The 20097-nt window shown below is 39.4% G+C and overlaps 1 protein-coding gene across 4 annotated transcripts in view; it reads left to right on the forward strand.

Annotated features, from left to right (window-relative positions):
• MYO3A (myosin IIIA) overlaps positions 1 to 20097 on the forward strand; it is a 124882-nt gene that overhangs the window by 47587 nt on the left and 57198 nt on the right. For all 4 annotated transcript variants that reach the window (XR_008237631.1, XM_052804548.1, XM_052804532.1 and 1 more), the window contains exons 7-12: positions 2721 to 2797; positions 4101 to 4246; positions 5829 to 5894; positions 6309 to 6464; positions 17108 to 17207; positions 19522 to 19638. Coding sequence is in view for 3 of the 4 variants with exons in the window: in XM_052804548.1 (XP_052660508.1) it covers positions 2721 to 2797; positions 4101 to 4246; positions 5829 to 5894; positions 6309 to 6464; positions 17108 to 17207; positions 19522 to 19638 (662 nt within the window). In the remaining variant the exon portion in view is untranslated. The remainder of the gene's footprint in view (positions 1 to 2720; positions 2798 to 4100; positions 4247 to 5828; positions 5895 to 6308; positions 6465 to 17107; positions 17208 to 19521; positions 19639 to 20097) is intronic.

Below are 20097 nucleotides of genomic sequence, written 5' to 3' on the forward strand. Positions count from 1 at the left end.
CCTGAAAAAAAAGAAAAAAAAAAGCCTTTTTCCAACTGTATGCACAATATTTTGTTTTGGGTATGGTGTGCATTGGTACTATTAATGCACTTACTTATTAAGCTCTTCACTTTCATAAGATTTACAATTTGTGTATCATAAAACACTGCTTTATGAGATATTTTTAGATTTTCTTAGGAGAATACTTGATTCATTTTGCAACAAAGCAGTAGTAAAGGGGAAGCGGGAGGAGCAAGATGTTTTCATTAGAAAATATACAAGTTAAAAAAAGCTGGCCAGCTGTATGCTTGACTGGTTACTGAAATGCTGGAAGAAATGTTACTAAGTGTGGAATTACATACTCTTCCTCTATACACAGAAAAAGCCCAAGGAAATATCATTTGTCATGAGACCTACACTCCATAATCTGAAATGCCACTTTACTGCTAAGAGCAAAAGGATAAAAAACCAAACAAACAAAAAGCACACAAAAACCCCAAGAACCTAAAGAAAGTAGGGGTGAACAATTCAAATTAAATCAGTTTTTTACTGAAGTAAAAAAGGGGGGATAGGGAAAAAACCTTTCAGTTTATTTAATAATTACAGTTCAAAGAGAAAAAAACCACAACAGTGCATAGACAGAGAAGATTGTAATGTCCCTTTTATATTTTGTTCCTTATCTCTACCGAAAGTTATGATGATTTATAAAATGTGACACTGGAATCATAAAAATTTAGTTAGTGCATTTCTTTGCCTGCAGATATGAATCCCATTTCCTTGTCCGAGACTGCAAAAAAGAGCTTAGCACAGGGGACTCCTACAACATGTAGAAAGGGAAAGGGGAGAGTAGCCTCCTCTCCCTCCAAAACCAAGGATCATGTAATGATGTCTGTTGGCATCACTGCAACAGTGACAGACCTGTGGTGATGTGTGCTTACTCCTTGTTTTCTGAATGACGTGTTTTGCTGAGGGCTTGAACAGCCACAGACTGTGAGCCGGATGCTGGACCTCAGACAACTTGAGGCAGCAAAAACAAAGCCCCTGCTTAGCTGAGCCAAAGCAGGATTGATGGACTTTGTGCTAAGACTCACATTGTCCAGCTTTCCATGGTGCAAACACTGTGTATTGGACTTTCTGCAGGCATGGAGAGAGAAAGATTCAACTTTCTCAAGCCTGGAGTAGACTAGAGGGAGGCAGCCACAAAAGCAGTGGTTGTGTTTCTCTCAAAGAACAGGTGGGATCTTTCTTGCTGCCTTATTTTCAGCAGTTATCTACATTTCTGTGACAGACAAATGCAAATATTTTGTGAATCAGAGCTGAACACACAGCTTTAGAGTGCAAAAACAGATCAAGCCCTCTATGGTTTCTTGACCACCACTGAAAAAAACCAAAACGATCAAATTCTATCTAGACAGAGGTTTAGTTACTATTTCCACTGGGCAGTTAATGTGAATTGCTCCTGTTATGAACCATCTGCAGGGTATTCAGGAAGACAAGGTTAAGCGTGTTCAAACCAGACAATACAGAGTTGAAACTGGCCAGTGGTACTTACTGGAGCTTCTTGTATTTCAGAATATTGAAATGGCACTCACAGAGAAAAACTGAGGCTTTTTACTTTTTTAAAGAGAAAGCAGATGTATGTATGAAGGCAAAATAAGTGAGCTTCAGTGTCAATCAGACTGAGGTTGGAAAAAGAGTAGAACACAACACCTTTCTTGCCATCCAGATACCTACCAGGCACTTCCAGAATATGCCTCTGATGGACCTCACAGTTGGCTATTACTCAAATTCGTAGTCGTTCAGGTCTTGCTAGCGGAGGGGCTGTTTTTCTCCACATGTGGACCTCACAGTTGATTGTGACTCACAAATCCATAATAGTTCAGGACATGCTAGCTGAGGGGCTGTTTTTCTCCATGTGTTGTACTCTACCCTTTGCACACACTAGAGATATTTCCAACCGATACACCCTTGTTTTGTAAGGAAGGAAATTGGTGGCAGGCTGGTCAGAAGTGTGCTGCAGTCCACTCGAATTCCTGATATTTCAGTGTCTTTTAATTTAAAATCATAAGGAATCTTTAGACCTCTGAGTTCACTTTCCAGTTCTTGGCCTCAAATAGTTAACGCCTTAAACTACAGCTCATGTTACAAAGCTGATTTGCAGGCATTTGATGTTGCTTTGAGAGTGTGCTTTGAGCATGGAGCGACTTCTGTTTTTGTAAGAATTTTTGAGGTTTCACTGTTTTATTGTTTCTTTTTTATGGCAGAGCAGCTAAGAGATGAGGATAAGTATCTTTTATAGTGTTCAACCTGAAATATATAAATAATGAAACAGAGGTCTAGTGTCAGTACTGAGCATTAAAAGAAAAAAAGAATCTGTGGAAGGTACAGTACTTTTTTTTTTTTCCCCTAAAGTGCTTTACTGCTCTCCTGAAACAGGATATAGAAAAACCATAATGAGCCAGTCAAAATATATGGAGTCAGATTACTAATGAAACACTCATTTAGGACTAAATCCCAGTCCTGCTGAAGTCACTGGAAACAAAGGATGTGGAGAACCTCCCCTGAAGTGCTGAGTACCTTTGAAGGCTGGGCCTCCCTTTCCAGAGAACGGGAAAGATGTATTTGAGATTCGCCTGCAGAGGAAGTTGTAGCATGACAAGACAAGGATGTCACCGTTCAGAAGGGCTGTCTTGGATGGAAATAGCAGTTGCTCTGATTATAGCTTCCCTTTGTTCCTCCAGGTGTGTCTGCTCAGCTGACCAGCACTCGTCTCCGTCGGAACACCTCCGTGGGCACCCCATTCTGGATGGCTCCAGAGGTTAGATTCATGTTTCAAAACATTTTGTCATTGGTATTCAAGCTGCCACATTCTGCGTTTCTGCTCTTTCTTTCTCTTTCTTCCTGACCACTGGTCCTTTCACCAAATGAAATAGCAATGTCCTTTAAAAAAGTGTTTTAAACCTTTTTTCTTCTACGTTTGCAAGGATCAAGTTAAAATGGAGTTTGTTTTTGAAATTACAAGGTTAGAGCCAGAGAGCAGGATGTTGAATTGCTTACTAAAATGTTAGAGGAGAGAGTACTACCGTTGATCCTTGCCAGCCTTCCAAGTCCTGAAACTGTAGGTATCTCATCTTCCCATGGATGGAAGAAGCCCAGGGTGGTAGTGTGATACATTATAGCTTTTATTTTTTTATTTCTACACCTGGAAAGTTTTTAATACTATATATCCGTAGCCGACAGCAAGAAATGGAAGAGGTTATTATGAATGAATAAGATGTACTATGTACCTTTGGAGATTTTTCCGGCCTGAAATTGAAGCATATAAAGATACATTTTAAGCTGAGGCAGGAAAAATATTTCGTTATAAATAAGCCTATGTATTTACTCTATTTGTGCATACACAAACACGTGCATATACATCTATTTATAGCACATGAAACTATTCTGTTTATACACATGTATTTTTATAAATATACTCTGTTTATACACATTGGTCTAGCCATGTAGCTAACAGCACAAACGTTGGTTTAGAGCTGTAGCTAATGGGATGAAAAATTCTAGATTCATCCAGCATTCTGGATGAGCTGAAATGTATATGAAGTTAAATTCATTTGCTGTAATACAGTGGCAAACACATTGTTGAGAAATTTGCTTGATCTTAAAATTGGCTGATTTGGCTGAATAAGGACCTAGTAGGAGATAGTGAATTCAACTTCTGCTTTCTTGCTTGTTTCACTTCATAGAGCGAGCAGTATAGCTCCATTAGTTATTTTGCAGTAATAATCCGTAGAAAAGAGATTCAGGGTTGCTGAGTTTCCTTCTACTTCCCTCAGCCATGGGATGCAGTTTACCACCTTCAGCTGAAAAAGCCAAGGATTTGCACCCTTTTGTCAGATCAGGGAACATCTGGTCAGAGAACCTGGTGTTCACGGACACCTGCTGTCTCTATTTTAAGCATTGCTTTTTTTCAGCAACAGAATACTTTAGCTTGCTGAATGTGTGCAGGTCTGTGTATTTCACCGAGTATCTCCATCCTGTAAGAGATTCCCCCAACTGTGGGTGTACTCTTAAATTCAGACATTTGACCATCCAGTGACAATCCCAGTCTTTTACTCCAACAGGTGATTGCCTGTGAGCAGCAGCTAGATAGCTCCTATGATGCCAGATGTGATGCATGGTCACTGGGTATTACTGCAATAGAGTTGGGAGATGGAGATCCACCCCTTGCTGATTTGCACCCTATGAGGGCACTCTTCAAAATACCAAGGTAATATCTTGATGTGTTTATTTCTTGCCGGGTTAGACTGAACTTTTTCGTTAACTGTTACTTTCTTCAAACTTAGACTGTATAAGTTTGTGGAGTTTCTTCATATTATTTTTAGGAGGAGGAGGTTAGAAAAACTTTGTCCAGCTGTATTTTCTGCAGGCTCTGCTTCTGCTGAGTCCCATATATTGTGTTTCAAACAATGACTTATGATAAAAATACAGAGTCTGAGTATGCCACCGTGGTGAACAGGCCCCACACCTGTTCTCAAGAGTTATCTCATGTCCTTTGAAGCAAAGTATTGTTCCACCACTCACATACATTTAGGCTACCACTTTTCATCAGCTTTTGCTGCTCCTGGCAGTTCCAGTGTTGCTGTCCTTGGGCAGTGCAAATAGCAACTTCTTTCGTGGTTTCTTTGAAGCTGGAGATAAAAGTACCCAAAGTGCCACTTACAGCGTTTCAAAGAACATCAATCTTGAAGTCTGTAGGGGATGATCATACAGCAGTTTGTGGGTTTCATTCTAACAGTTGGAGTAGTACCACAACAGTTGAGACCACATAGTATACATGAGTGCTTCAAGTCCTTTTCAGCCAAGTCACCCAGATTAGTTTAAATTACCTTGAGGTTTAAGAAATCTTGGCTGACTTGGCACTGAAGCAGGGCGTGAATGCTCTTCTTACCTTTACTTGCTATGGGAAAAGCAGTTACAAACTGCTGTAGTCAGTCATTTCAGCTAGGCCTTCAAAAAACCATCTGGCTTATACCCTTACAAATACTGGGCACCTTTCTGCCCTGCAGCAAATATAAGATCAATACCCTTTCATTCTATTAAGTAAAAGCTGAAAGTGATAGTGTAAACATTAAGCAGCACTTAAAGAAAAGCAGTTATGACGATTGATTGAAAGTAGACAGAAAAGCCACCTTGTCTATAGGTCATTCCTTTTGTCTTCATGACTATACTCAGTGAAAATGGCACCTCTGTTTGAATGGAAGACAACTGTTAAAACAATTTGAACCAAATTAACACCTAGAATGAACAGCTCTAACAACAGAAAAGAAAGTAGTAGTATTTATTTATAATAGAACTGTATTTAGTCCTTCACTTGAATTCTGATTATCTTCTGATAAATGAGAAATAGTTAATAAAGAGCTAGTTCTTTCTGACACTTTATTCAGCAAGTTGATTAATTTAGTCCTTCTGGGAAGACTTAAAATAGAATTTCTTTTAAAAAAATCTCTTAAGAAAGTATGTTGTTTCAGGCTTGAAAAGAGAAACTTGCCATTACAAGTGAATAGTGATTAATGCATTGTTACTTTCATTTCTGTTTATTGATTTGATTGAAAAAATTATAGTGATTCTTAGCTACGCTTGGTAGATCATCTCCATGCTATTTCTCCTTATTAGTTATGTAAAGCAGGAGAACCAGTGAGGCATTGTATCATCTACCCATGCTCCTATTACCAGTGGAAATCAATATCTTTTTTCAGGGGCCTTCTAAAACTCATTACTCAGCCTGCCTTCACACATTGTTTTTGTCAAGTGAGTAGCTTATTAACTTATCATCACACTGACCTTTGCAGGAATCCTCCTCCAACGCTACAGCAGCCTGAACTGTGGTCACCTGAATTCAATGACTTCATTAACAAGTGAGTAACAACTGAGACCACTGTAGCTGAATATGGAACATGTGTAAATGTCATGTGTAAAATATCTTTGTAATCTCTGTGGAAATCTGTTGCTACTAATACTTTTCCTTAAAAACCTAGTCTGTAAATCCAGTTTGACTTCCAAGTGAGGCTCCAGATTTAAAACACGAAATAACAATGTTTTAACACGCTTGATGTTTCTTTTTTTCTTAATTTAAAGAATATTTAGTTTTTAAATCCAGTAGTTGAACTTCTTGGACTCATTAATTCTGTGAAATCTTAACAATTTTCAGTACAGAGCTGTTGTGATTAAGATGGATGTATTTATTATGGACGCATGAATGAGCTACAGACAAGCATTTCAAAACTTAACAGTGATCCCTCAATGATCATATGCTTTTTCTGCCAGCACAGGTGCTTGACTAAGGATTATGAGAAGCGTCCGACAGTATCTCGTCTTTTGCAGCATGATTTTATTAAGCAAATTGAAGGAAGAGAAAACGTGCTACAAAGGCAACTCATGGAGTTTATTGATGTTCATCAACAAATGGGAGTCACTGAAAAGGCAAGGTAAAAGTAGCTAAAAAGTAGACCAGTTGGGACAATTTTGATACTTTCACTGTTTCAGAATGGCTAGCGCTCAGAGAATGATTCACCTCTCATAACTTTAGCTGGCCAAAAAATAGAGAGCTGAATCTTTGGGGTCCCCTATAGAGCCGGTGGAAAGAGAGGGACATCATGATGTACTTTGTACATTGATGTACTACTGGTGTGACTGCTCCTGTGCTTCAAGGTAAAGGATGACAATTTTTTCTTTTTTTTTAAATGGAACATAAAATTTTAAAGACATTTTGGCATTATCCTCTGTATAGAAAAAGCTGACTAAAATTTGCCACATTTCCTTTCACACATATTTCTAGTAACAATATATACAGCAGTCTTCAGTTCTAATTTTGGAGAATTTTCTATTTACTCAGTGCTTTGAAGATAATAATAAAAAATATATTTCTAAATAACCTATAATTTTCAAGTTTTCCTGAACTTTAAGTGGATGTGGGATGAGTAGTAGTTTCTCTTTTCTGGCATTTCAGTAAAAAACTATGCAGTTGGCTTAAATTTAAGTCTCAGACAGGATTTGTATGTTCTATATGGTGAAGTCTTGACATTTGCTTAATCCAGAAAGATTCTGGAATTGAAATAAGCTTATCGGATGTTAGTGCTGAGCACTAAACCAGCAACATACTCCAGACTTCAAGAAGTATTTATTAATAAAACACAGGGAAACAATATGTGGCAAAATAAGTCCAAAACACTAAATTATATGAATTGAAATCCTGATAACACTTGTGACACTGGTCCTTTCAAAGCCTAAATAATTTTTGAAAATCAAGCTTCTAAGTCAATTACGTATCATGAGCTTTTTTACCCATTTTATAGAACTCATATGTTTGTTTTCTATCAAGTCCTATTCTTTTTTTTCCAAATACTTTCATTTTTTTCATGTAAATGCTGCATAAAGCAAATTACATGAACTTTCTTTTCCTATACAATACAAACATAAAGAAAGCGGCCCAATTGGCACGTGCATAGAGCAGTCAAATGGCACAGGAACGGGACTATCTATTGGTACTTTCTCCATCCTGTTTACACTGTGTTTTATTAACCAATCACTCTTCACATGAGCCAGAGTTTAAGAGAATGTATTACTATGTGATGAAGTTACCTATGCTTTTACAGTTGATCGAGTGTAATTTCTACATAAATTTTCCCAAAGGAAGATGGAATTTTCTCTCTGAAAATAATAAGTTGTTCTCTGAAACTGTGCAAAAAAATTTACTTATTTAACTAAGGGTGTAATTTAAATGGCATGGTGTCATGGTTTAACCCCAGCCAGCAACTAAGCACCACACAGCCGCTCACTCACTCCCCACCCACCCAGTGGGATGGGGGAGAAAATCAGGAAAAGAAGTAAAACCTGTGGGTTGAGATAAGAACAGTTTAATAGAACAGAAAAGAAGAAACTAATAATGATAATGATAACACTAATAAAATGACAACAGCAATAATGAAAGGATTGGAATGTACAAATAATGCGCAGTGCAATTGTTCACCACCCGCCGACCGACACCCAGCCAGTCCCCGAGCGGCGATCCCCCCCGCCCCCACTCCCCCCAGTTCCTATACTAGATGGGACGTCCCATGGTATGGAATACACCGTTGGCCAGTTTGGGTCAGCTGCCCTGGCGGTGTCCCCTCCCAACTTCTTGTGCCCCTCCAGCCTTCTCGCTGGCTGGGCATGAGAAGCTGAAAAATCGTTGACTTTAGACTAAACACTACTTAGCAACAACTGAAAACATCAGTGTTATCAACATTCTTCACATACTAAACTCAAAACATAGCACTGTACCAGCTACTAGGAAGACAGTTAGCTCTATCCCAGCTGAAACCAGGACACATGGTTAAACCAATAGCTTGGTCCATATTTCAGTTTAGCAGTTTAAAATACTAACAAGTAGGCTGATACTAGTTTAAATCTCATTTGCATTGATTTAACCAAATCTTTTCATACCTGAGATCGGTGAAGGTAGTATGAAAGACCGCAAGTAAAAAAATCACATTTTACAGTCACTGTACCTATAATCACTTCAGCTTTAACATGTTTATTGACTACATTTGCTGGAAGATTGCCTTTCATAACAGTGCATGCATTAAAAGATTAGCCTTTTACTAGAAACAGTAAGAATACCCAGCTTAATATCTGTTGCAATCTCTGTACAAGCAAGAAAAGCAGACATTATTTTCCCGTAGCTGAAACTGTAGTAAAGTATGTACATCATTTCACTGTAGAAGAAATTAGAATTTCAGGCCTGTAAAGGATGTTACTACAGAATAACATTTGGTTTTTCTGCTGTTGAATGATACAAAGATTACACAAAGATCTTTGAATTCGGTAGTCATACTTTTTTTAAAGTCTTTAAATACTAATCATATGTATCTTCTGACCTTCATTCTGCACAGAGCAAATGGTGTTAAATGCGGTGTCTGTACAGAAGTACAATGTAAATCTGCTTCAGAGTAAAGACATAGGCTGTGTAGTGACAAGTCACCTGGAAAAGTCTCATCTTAAAATCTCCTGGGTTTCTTTTCTTGATTATCCTGTTCTGGGACTGTTTTTACACTGGCGTGTTAGGGCCCTACTGTGGAATTCCTGAACTTTGACCAGTTGCTGGCAACTTTCCTTGTAAAGCTCCCTCCTGATCTCCAGCTCACGCTTTCTTGGTCCATAATTTGAAGGCACAGCTCTCCTGCTTCTTGGCACTGGGAGGCAGGTAGTTTAAGGAACTCTTCCTTGCACCAAGGGAAGAAATCCTCCTACCTGTGTCGTGTTGTATAAACAGGCATGGCATATAAACTCAAGAAATTTGGTAATGTTAACTTAACGCTGAAAGTAAGGAATCCAGTTATTTTCTCAGTATGTGTTTACTCTCCTCTTCAAATTTGACTTTATAAAGTCTTTTATAAAAGTTTTCTATTTCAAAAGAAAAAAGAAAAATGCCTGGAAGTTAATAGCTGAGGTCCAGCCACTGGGTCTTTCTGTGTGCACTGTTCCTGTTTTCACTCAGAATCAAATCACCCTCTGCCCAGCATACTGAGGTGTAATTTGGTTCTGGCTGCCTTCTGCAGTGGTAGTCTGTTGATGTGCTTGTGATCTTACCTTGTTGTTTGCTGAATGCGCAGTTGATACAGTTCAAAAAGAAGAGATCATGTTAGGTTATGTCTCATTCTCAGAGGTTTTTGCAGAAGGCCAGATCTTCAGATCCAATCTTTGTGCACTATGTCTGCTTCAGGAAGAGTGTGTGATCTCTAAGCACAGAGTGGGGCCACCCTACAGTCACTCCCATTAGCACCATTGTTCCTGAGGTATTTTCTAACATCGACAAGTCACTGAGTTATTAGGGCATTGCACTGGGCCCTCTGAACCTTCCTGTTATTGTTATTCCAGTGAAGAGGAACCTAGTTTTAGGTTCTGCATTGTACTGCATCCTTTCTAAACACCTAGCAAGAGGAACAGAGCCCACCAACCTCCCAAGTAACCAGAGAAATCTCAACTTACGCTGATAAAACTTTAAATGGCAATATGCCATAGACCTGCTCCAGACTTAATGAAGGTGATGGAAGATTGTATTGGTTTTTCAGCAGCCTCTGAACAATCTTATAACACTAGCATATCTTGTGCTACTTGAGGCTCAAAAAAGCATGAATACTAGCAATGAGCTTCATTACAAATTCCACTTTTTTACTTTGAGCAAATGCAATGCATTTTTCTCTAAAGTCATCACTTCTTTATGCTAAAAGTATCTGTTTGCAACTTAACCTTTCCTAGCTTAGCTCTCAGGCTGAAATTACAATGGGAAGAGCATGAGAAAATATCCTTTGATATGTTAACGCTTTCCTGTAGCATCTTGACTGAAACATCTCTAAAATCTGCTGTTTGGAATGATGAAGTAAGCTACAGGAGATAAATCGACGTTAGGGAGGAGGTGAAGCAGGTGAAGTTGCATACTAAGTGCAATTAATTTGGGGGTTTTTGTTTAGCATTTGGGTTCTCACTGAACTGTGAATTCCTGGTGAAGAGAGTCACTTTCAGGACAAGGTCCCTGGGCTTCTGCAAGAGTTTCCTTTGTCATGGCTATGGCAAGAAAAGCCTATTTCATTGTGCAGCTTTGTAATGTGGTATTTGCATCTTTTCAGAGGGGTTCATGACTCATAATCATCTTGATACTTCTTTTCGCTCAGTCTTTTCAAATTGATGAACTTTCAACTAATAGAAAAAAATCTGGTACATTCTAGTAGTATGATCTTGAGGTTTTATACAAATAAACTTCATCCCATATCTGTTACTTCAGTCCTCAGGACCACCTAACTCTTTAAATACTGTATTCCAATTCTTTTCTGTGTTGATAGTGACACAAAAAGCATGATAATGGAATTTATTGTGCAATCTTTAATGAAAATAAGACAAATTCTCTAATGAAGAAACAATAACCTCATTTGAGCCTGATCATACACCTTTGGACACTGCTTATGTTTCCCCTCATTTTTAGCAAATCCTTCAATCACATACTTCTTGTGAGTCACATTATAGCTGTTAAAATCTATAATTGGTGATGAAAATAATTATTAGAAATGAGTGCTGCAGCATATACCCCAAAACTGTTCTAAAAATACACTTCTTGCTAGGCCAAATGAGGGAAAAAAAACTGCCTTGTAAAGAGTTTTACTTTGCAACAGAAATAGCTGTCTTTGAAATGGCCTTCAGAACTGTCGCATCTACACCTGACAGTCAGGCTCGTAAGACTTTTATCTTGAGTTGTTTGGCTGTGTTAATCTTGACTGCTTTTACAATAATCTCTGCAGAAATATGCAATGATTAGTACAACATGTATTTCCTGGGAATTATGACTCATTCCAGAATGAGCTGCATATGTGAGGGATATTTACTGCACCTAGATTTCAGCAACTGACTCTGGTCCCCAAGTTAAGAGCCTCATCTTTGTATGCCCTCTAAATAAATATGGGAAGGAGACCCATTCTACTGCAAAGTGATTCAGAGAAAGGGCTTTTGAGTGAGCTGAATTACTCCCCTAAGATTTTGTCCTTCTGTATTTACCATGTAGGGATAGCACTGAAATCCAGTGACAGGGTGCTAAACAGTTGCTCTGTTTAACTATTTGGAAAATTCAGGGAGGTAAGTTCATAGAAGTTCATGTACAACATGCACAAAGGTGGTTGTCAATTTACTCACCCCTGTTAAAAGCAGGGAGCACCATATAGTTTCCTTCCATGACTTTCCCTGATTGTGCAGACTTGCATCACTTATTTTCTGGGTGTTCTCTCTCTCTGTCTCTCTGACTCATCCTGCCAGTGGAAAGCAGCTGATAGCAATCCTTCAAGCCCAACTCTGAAGGGCAGGCTGTAGCAGAGGGTGGGAGATCACCACACTAGCTTGACAAAGGCAGTATGAGGAGCAGAGTAAGATAGCTCACAGAGTCCGGTGCTGACTTGGTCAAGGTCTCCACATGAAATCTGTATCTGAGTAGGGGCTTAAACCTGAGGCTTTGGAGTTCCAGACTAATCCTTGAGCACTTCAAGCCACTTCTTCCTCTCCTGTAACTCAGTGTGGGCTTTGTTGTACCAACAAGGAGTGTGTATTCTTGCATTGAGGACACTCCTGTGTAGGATGGCTATGCTGAAAACTGCTCTCAGGCTGTAGATATGGTGAGTTTCTGGCAACACAGGCCTTAGAATAAGCAGATCTCTGGTCCCATATGCTTCTAGCTAATACACATCTCTACAGCAGAATAAGAATATCCTTCCATACAATACACTGGACAGCAGCAATGCCTGAATGAAGAATAGTTTACCTCCTGAAGCACAACAGAAAGAAGTTCCTCCTGCATTCAGGACTCCCTGGCAGTAATGCTCTGCAACTGCTACTGTACTGTTGTGTCAGTCCACTTGCTCAGCAACTTATTTCTCCTGAAGGCGGGATACGTCACCAGGCATCACTTACTTTCGAAGCTTTTCCTTCATCTTCTCAGTATGGTTCTGACCCCAGAGCATGGGCCTGACTCATGAGGGCAATAAAGAACTAATCCCCAAGAGTCCTTTTAGAGATCTCTTATTTGCTCAGTTAAGAACACATATTTTTCCCTGAAATTTGTTAGGGATACAGCCATTTCTTGCAGCTATTATGAAGGACCAATAATCTGCTTTTTTGCAGGGCATGGTAAACCAGCACAGACTTTGGCAAACAGATTGTGCAGAGCAGGACATGACCCAATTGGCCACCTCTGAATCAAAAGCCCCGTAGCTCTGCTGGGCAGCACTGTGCTCTCAGCAGCATTGCACAAGCTTGAGCACAGCTCCCGGAGACTGCAGCTGGTGCTGTGCAATCATTTAAACATAGAGGGAGCGCAGGTTTGTCTGCAAAGCATTGGCAGATGCAGCTGCAGTCTTATCAATACGCTTTCCTAAATTCAGGTACAGATTTTGCATAGATATAAGGCTATAGTTTCATTTAAGCATATTTCACCAGATACATCTGTTGAAGATGAGATTTTGATTATAAGTTTGAATTAATATTGCTCTGTGCAGCCTCCAGAGAAGTAGAATCACCAGCAATGACAGATCCTGTACAGGTTTCTCTGAGTTGCTTCTTTTCCATTTGTCACTTTTAATGCTATTTGTAACTGCTGGGAGGTATACAGCTGTTCCCACCTTCACCTTACAGAAAACTTAATTATTTTTAGTTTCTTCTTTATACCCAGACTAAGGCCAGCCCTTTTCCTGTCACTTTTTAGTCTGTAGGTGATTCTCCAACCAGTTTAGGCAGAGAGTTCAGCAGGGCATCGTGAGTCACACTTCCCTTTTCATGCTATTTTTGGAACTATCAGAAATCTTTTAAATACATTCTGACAATTTGAAGAAGAAAAAGCTGCAGTTGCCTCATTTTGATTTAACTGAGCCTTGAAAGATAAGCAGGGGGGTGTGAAGGAGGATGCACAGAAACAATGCTGCCTTGACTCATTTTCTTGTCCATACTGGGTTGATGTTTCTGGCCTTTAGCTGCTTGAATTTCTTGTTGAGCATGGCTGTAAGATCTAATGCCTCCAACAAATAATTTCTGAACAGAACGGAGAAACATGGTTATTTCAGTTCACAATGTCTATGTGCATGACGATAATGAAATTTCAGCATTGATGTCAACAGCACTGATGTGGGGTTTTTTAAGTGGTTGGAGTTTTAGCAAGTGAAGCAGTATAACTGCCCTTGAGGGGTCTGTGCCCTTTGACAGCAAAGCAGAAAAATATTGTGTTCTGCAAATCTGCCACTCGGCTGTACTCTGGAGAATGGAGAATATAATCTGGTTTAACAAGCACTACCGTTCTCATAATGTCAGCTGAAGAGGATTATAGGAGAATCAATTTTATGTAATTAAACTTCCCTGGCATAAATAGAGATTGTTTCCTTAAAAAAAAAAAAAAAAAAAAAAAAGAAAAAGAAACATCTCCATGACTGGAGCATTCCCCCCCTTTCTGCAAGGCAGTTGTTAACTTCCTACAATAAACAAAAAATGGTAATTGAAAGAAATCTTGGGAAATGGCACTCTCTCACTGATATGCAGTAACAATTGGGGGGGGGGGGGGGGGAGTGTATTCAATGTGTAACAATTCCACCAGAAATGGAAAGCATAATTTGACAGATGTCTTGTTTTGGGTCTTCCTTCAGCAATGGAAAAAATAGAACAGCAGAGCTTGACATAGTCCTGCAGTTCCTGCATCTTTCCCTCATGTACATGTTGATAGTCTTTCTCAAAGTCATACTGATATTAGATGCATCGTCTGGACACAAAATCACCTTCACGCAGGAAAAAAAGAGAAATTGTTTCAACTGTCCAAACTTAGATTTTCAACTGAAACTGTTAAAAAGAGGTATAAATAGGAATGTGGGTTATAGAGGGGTTAGATTTCTATTGAGGAGGTAGGGTTTTGCTTGCACTTCTGGCTTTGAATGCAGTAATATCCTTTAGCTGGTAAATGCAAATCAAGCACCAGCAGACCACGCAAGGCTGAAGAGCCAATTTAAATCTTAATATTACCACATCCTTTTTAATACAACCTGGGGATGCATACAACCAAAAATTGTCTCACAGTGTTATTGCGAGGACCATACTACCAGGACAGCTCTCACGGTACAAATGGGTTCCAAAGGAAAGGGAAGAAGAGGTCGGACCTAGGAGAGGTGTGATTGCTTTACACCAGGCCCATCCCTTTTGATGTGCCTGCTTGTGTTCCTGTGTGTTTTCTGCTTCAACATATTTAAATACATATCAAATTACAGCCCAGTTATGGATTTATTGCAGCAAAAGCTGCCTTTTTTCCCCCCCCACAGACACGCACTCCTCCTGCATCTCTTTTTGTCTGTTTGTGCTGCTCATGTTGGTATAGGCCCGTGCGTTCCATGTTCTGTGCTGCATGGCAGTAATAAGGCTCTGGTACTGTGCTGTGTAGTATTCCCTCTGCTTTTCACCTCCATGTAATTCAGCCTCACCATCATCCTTACAACTGTATTTACACAGTCTTTTTTTGGCCTGTAGTAAATACTGAAAGAAAGAAAACATTTGAAGTGGGTTGCTTTCCCGTGCAGCTCCAGGGTCCTAACAACAGTTTGAGAGTAGTCTGCAAAATAGCTGGGTGTAAAACTGGCAAAACTTGGTCCCTCTCTTCCATCAGGGCAATGTAGATCCTGTTGATCCGTACTGTTCATTGTGCTTCCTGGTCACTTAGCCTCCACACTGGGTATTGGGCTGTGATATTGGCACAGAGACTGTGAAACTATGCTAGCTCTTGCAGTGTAGTCTTAGATGTTTGTGTCTTGATATTAAGGTTGTGGAATTAGTCAGCTGTGGGTGCGAAACTCTTGCCTTTGCACTAAGGACAATGGAAAGACTCCAGTGGTAGCTGGCACCTGCCTAAGGGAGGAAGAAACTGCTCCATTACTGGCACCTGGATGAGGACAGGCCATTCTGTCACCCTCAGGCAATGATAGTTAGAGACAAGAGAAATTGAAAGCAGTGCTAGATGAGGTGCACTCATGCCTGCACTTCCATCATTCAGATCTTGATTGCGCTCACAGGTTGGGAGGGCATTATTTGGCCATTTCTTCCAGCCCCCTTTTCAGTCCTGGGAATCAGTAACTGATGCCAAGTGGGTTTCTGCTTGACTTTCTGCACCTGCATCCCACATCAGTGCACAGCATGTATGACCTGAAGTAGCACCCATGAAGTAGGTGATGTTCGTGGAACAGGTGCAGCCCATTAAACTCTGCAGTAAATTTTACTGTGGGAGTTCAGAAGTCTCCTAGCTTGCCCCATCAGTGTGATGTTCATTCAGTCTAACTTTCCATCTTGGTGCAACTGCCCTCTCTCTCCTGTTGTCTCTTCACTGTATATTAAAGTTCTTGCCTAGGTAGAAAACACCTGTCTGCTTTTACTCATGCCATATACCCAAATGTCAAAATTAAATAAAGGATTTCCCTGATCTTGTCTGGAATCAAGGTAAAGAGTGAGTGTGTTTCACACAACAGTTTCCCTGCTGTCTCAGATTACCAGGGTGTATGTTCCATGTGTTTGAGAGGTGCCTTCCTACCTACAGTATTAAGGGGAGTGAGGTCATATCAGGAGATCAGATTTACTTGATAGTCTTTCTGTGCTTGTGCTGTATTGCACATCTGAGCTTGATTTAGTTTGTGAACTCTGCTGTTACTTATCTAGTTTCCCTTTCCCTGATTTTCCCCTATCTCATAAAGCAAGTATAACTAATGTGAATTGTAAACCTTGCGTTTTCTGCTGCTTTTGCTTTCTTTAGCAATGCCTTTACTCTTGGGTAGAGAATGATCCAACTCTTCCAGAATTTTCTTGCTAATTTCTATAAGACTGCATAAAGTTTTCTTTGGTTTGATTAAAAGAGAAAAGAAATTCCACTTTAAAACTTAATTGAAGTTTAACCCTGATAGGAAAAAGATTTGAAATTTTGTTTCCTTATTTTGTGTATTTTTTTTTTCTGTAGAGTCCAAGAAAATTCTTCTTGGTCAGGATGTATTTCACATACCCCAGTGGTTCTGTAGCACTTTGCTCTACAGTGCAGTCATCTCAGCCAGGCTTTAGAGCATTGTCATTACTAAGCTAGCAATGTTTCCATCCTGAATGCTTTGTCTGCATCATCCTTGCCATATTATTTCATCATACACCCCTGGTTTTGTCCTATCCATAATTTTTATATGGGTCATTTTTCTTTTTGCAGGTAGGTGCCAGAGTTTGACTGTTATATGCTTTATAAATATGTTCTTTTTTTCCCTGTACTGCATAACTCCAGTCTTGCAGCTGATGTAAGGGTGTGATCAAGCAGGGATCTGTACAGTGAAGAAGCTTCATGGTATCAGCTGTGGGACCAAACCATAGATTTTGAATTGTCAAGTACAGGTGTGCTGCACTAAGAAGTTATATCCTGTCCTGTTATTCATTCATGTGTTTGAATTCAGAACAATGGAAAGCTGGAATGTTTTGGCTGAACTGCCATCAAGACATTTACGTATGCAAGATCTGCTCTGTGTTTCCTTACATCAGGAAATTGCATGTCTTTCTCTTCTAGATTTGAACGTATTCATACAAAGAAAGGGAACTACAGTAAGTCACTAGTTTCAAACCAGGAAGAGGTAGATGATTTAGCAACCTTGGAGGTACTGGATGAGGTAAGAACCTCTTTTTTTCATGTTTTCCTGAAGAGGGGTAATCACATGTTAAAACACAATGGTGTGCTGTTGATTTTCAAGTTCAACTATATTGTCACACTTCAACTGTGTAAGTGTACAATGGCATTTTACCAGTTTATGCCAAATATTTTAGATTAGATTTATGTGTCAGGAATGGTTCCATTTCAAAGATAAAACACCCTCTGCAGTTACAGCCTGAGACCGAGCAGAGTTGTAGCACCATTTCCTTAACAGTATTTATATCGCTGGATTGTATTATAGCTAAATATCTAGTTTGCAATGATGGGTTAACCTGAAATTGGTCCGTCCAAGAACAAGCACCTTCTCCTCTGTTGCTTGGACATCTCGAGTTGTCTTAAACTAGCTTACCATATTCTCCTAGGCTGGGTTCTCACTGAGTTACTTTGGTGTGGAGATGCATTGAGATCAATTTATGTCAGCTGAGGCTCTGACCTGTCAATGCCTTCTGGTGAACTTTTGACAAAATTACTGATACAAATCTCACTGGTTTGTCAAAGTTCAAAAATGAGTCCACTAGGAGCAGCAGAACATGCATAAGGGAGGGGGGAAGTCTGTTGTGTTTAAGCTTCAAACCAGAAAGAAGAATAGGGCCACAGCACGTTATCTGCAGGTCTTAGAGGCCATCAGTGGTTGTAAACAAACTGTCATTCTTCCTCTACCAGGCTGTGCATAGACTATAATTCACATTCTCTTATCTGTAAAACTTCTCTCGCATATTGTATCTTCATCTGTGCAGAATACTAAATGCAGCTTTTGAGCTGGGAAACTATATAATGCTAACAGCCCACAGAACATCTTCCATCATCCAAGACCTTGGTTATAGTAGCATAATGTTTAGTTAATACTAATTGAGCTAATTCAAACTTTATCTACTGCACAAAGCTCAGATTTAAGCATTTTTTTAATATTGGGAATAGCCATATGCTAGCAAGACTGTTTTTTATCTTTCGCCGTGAATCATATAAACAATCTGAGCTAAAGAGAAGACACACAAAAAACCATACGAGTCGGAAGTATATCCCATCTCCTCAGAGGTGGAGAATTCTCAAGAAAGTCCTCAGGAAGCCTCTACATAAAGGCATCATTTGACTGTGTGACATTTTACTAAATCCAATCCAGTTTAAAATCTCTTTCACCTATGAATGGCAGCTTCTCAGAACTGTCTCCTTTCTTCCATTCCAACTTTTCTTCCAGTTTAGATAGCCCCATCAGAAGAGCAAAACAGGAGGCCTTCTCTCAGTGCAAGAAATAATTTCAAAAAGGGCAGAAGTTCCCCTAAAAAATTCTGTTAATGTGAATCTGGTTATGGCCAAAAGCAAGGTAGCATTCAAAACCAAAAAGGGAAGAGCTTATCAAGGCAATGGAAAACCAAGGTTTTCTCCTTATGTTTTCCTGTGAAGGAAATGTAACCTCTTCAGTTGTTGAGAATTCAGGTTTTAAGTGCATTAACCAGAACACAGTGCACAACACTGTAAGCAGATGGATGTGGAGGGAAAGCAATTCCTTCTGTAGTCCTCTGCTGTCGGTCGTTCTGTTCCAGTGGGAATAGGGCCTAAATATTTTCGCATGTACCTCAGAATAGTCTCAAGGCTGGTTTGAGTTTCTCCATCCAGCTCTATGTCCTGTTTTAATTGGAAACCTAACCAGGCACTGTACATACCCAGGTCTGTATGCAGAAGAAGCTGAGGGAAATTATGTCAGGAAATTGGGTATGCCACTAATGGGCCCTTTTTTTTTTTGGTGCAGGGAGAACTGGCTCTCCAGCAGCAAAGAACAATCACAGCAGAGACTGGTTGTTAATACAGAAAGATGCCTGATTGTTTACATTAATAGGATCCAAACAGTTGAACATCTGTGTCTTGTCTTGTAACTGAGAGTAATGTTAGAGCAGCTGTAATGGCAGTTACTAATTCAAACATATGGCTCTTGCTTGATAAGTTACATGGAGCTGTAGTGTTAGAAATGAAGACAGGACTGTCTCATGGAAACCTTTGATTAGTTGAATTAAAGCAGTACTTATTAACTCATTTGTCTACAGCCACTTGGGGATCTGTCAGTATATATTGTTCAAAGTGAGTTTGGACACAAGAAATTAGGAATGCCAGTGTGTTTGAAAGCGTTACTTACTTTTGATCATGATCAGTTGTATTCCTGACTATCAATACCTTCTGTCTCTATCCTCACTCATTGTAACTACATAAATATTTTATACATTTTCCTAATATTCTTTTTTCCCCCATGTGATTCAATGTTCCTATTCTTTCTCCATCAGAATACAGTAACAGAGCAGTTGCAGAAGGGTTACGCCAAGGATCAGATCTACGCATATGTTGGGGACATTCTCATTGCTGTCAATCCATTTCGGAACATAGATATTTATTCTTCACAGGTGTGAAAATCTAGGTTTGGTTCTTTTAAACTTTCACTTATTTCCATTAAAATATGAATATTTGTGTTAAGTATAAGTAAGACTATTCTTGAGATATACTTCAGTTCACTGAACAACAGAATTACCAATACAGTTGTCCCTTCAACTGCATGTTGACACACATCCTCATCGTGGGCTGAATTTCAGCACAGAAATGAGAAACTCCAGAAAATTTAATTTCTGATATCTTTTTAGTGTAGATCATGTCTATATCACGTCTAAAGTGCAAACAGCTATATCTGATCAAGTCATCCATTTTAATCAATGGATAGAAATAGGATTTTTAAGGTTATTGTTCTTCTAGTGACTTTCAACATTCATTCTAGGATGAGATAAATTGTGCTAAACTTAATGAGATTTGTTGACTAGAATCCCACGGAGTGTAAAGGCGCTAGCTGCCCATAGCAGCTAGTTCAGAAG

Source organism: Harpia harpyja, chromosome 1, assembly GCF_026419915.1.
Source record: "Harpia harpyja isolate bHarHar1 chromosome 1, bHarHar1 primary haplotype, whole genome shotgun sequence".
Taxonomy (NCBI): domain Eukaryota; kingdom Metazoa; phylum Chordata; class Aves; order Accipitriformes; family Accipitridae; genus Harpia; species Harpia harpyja.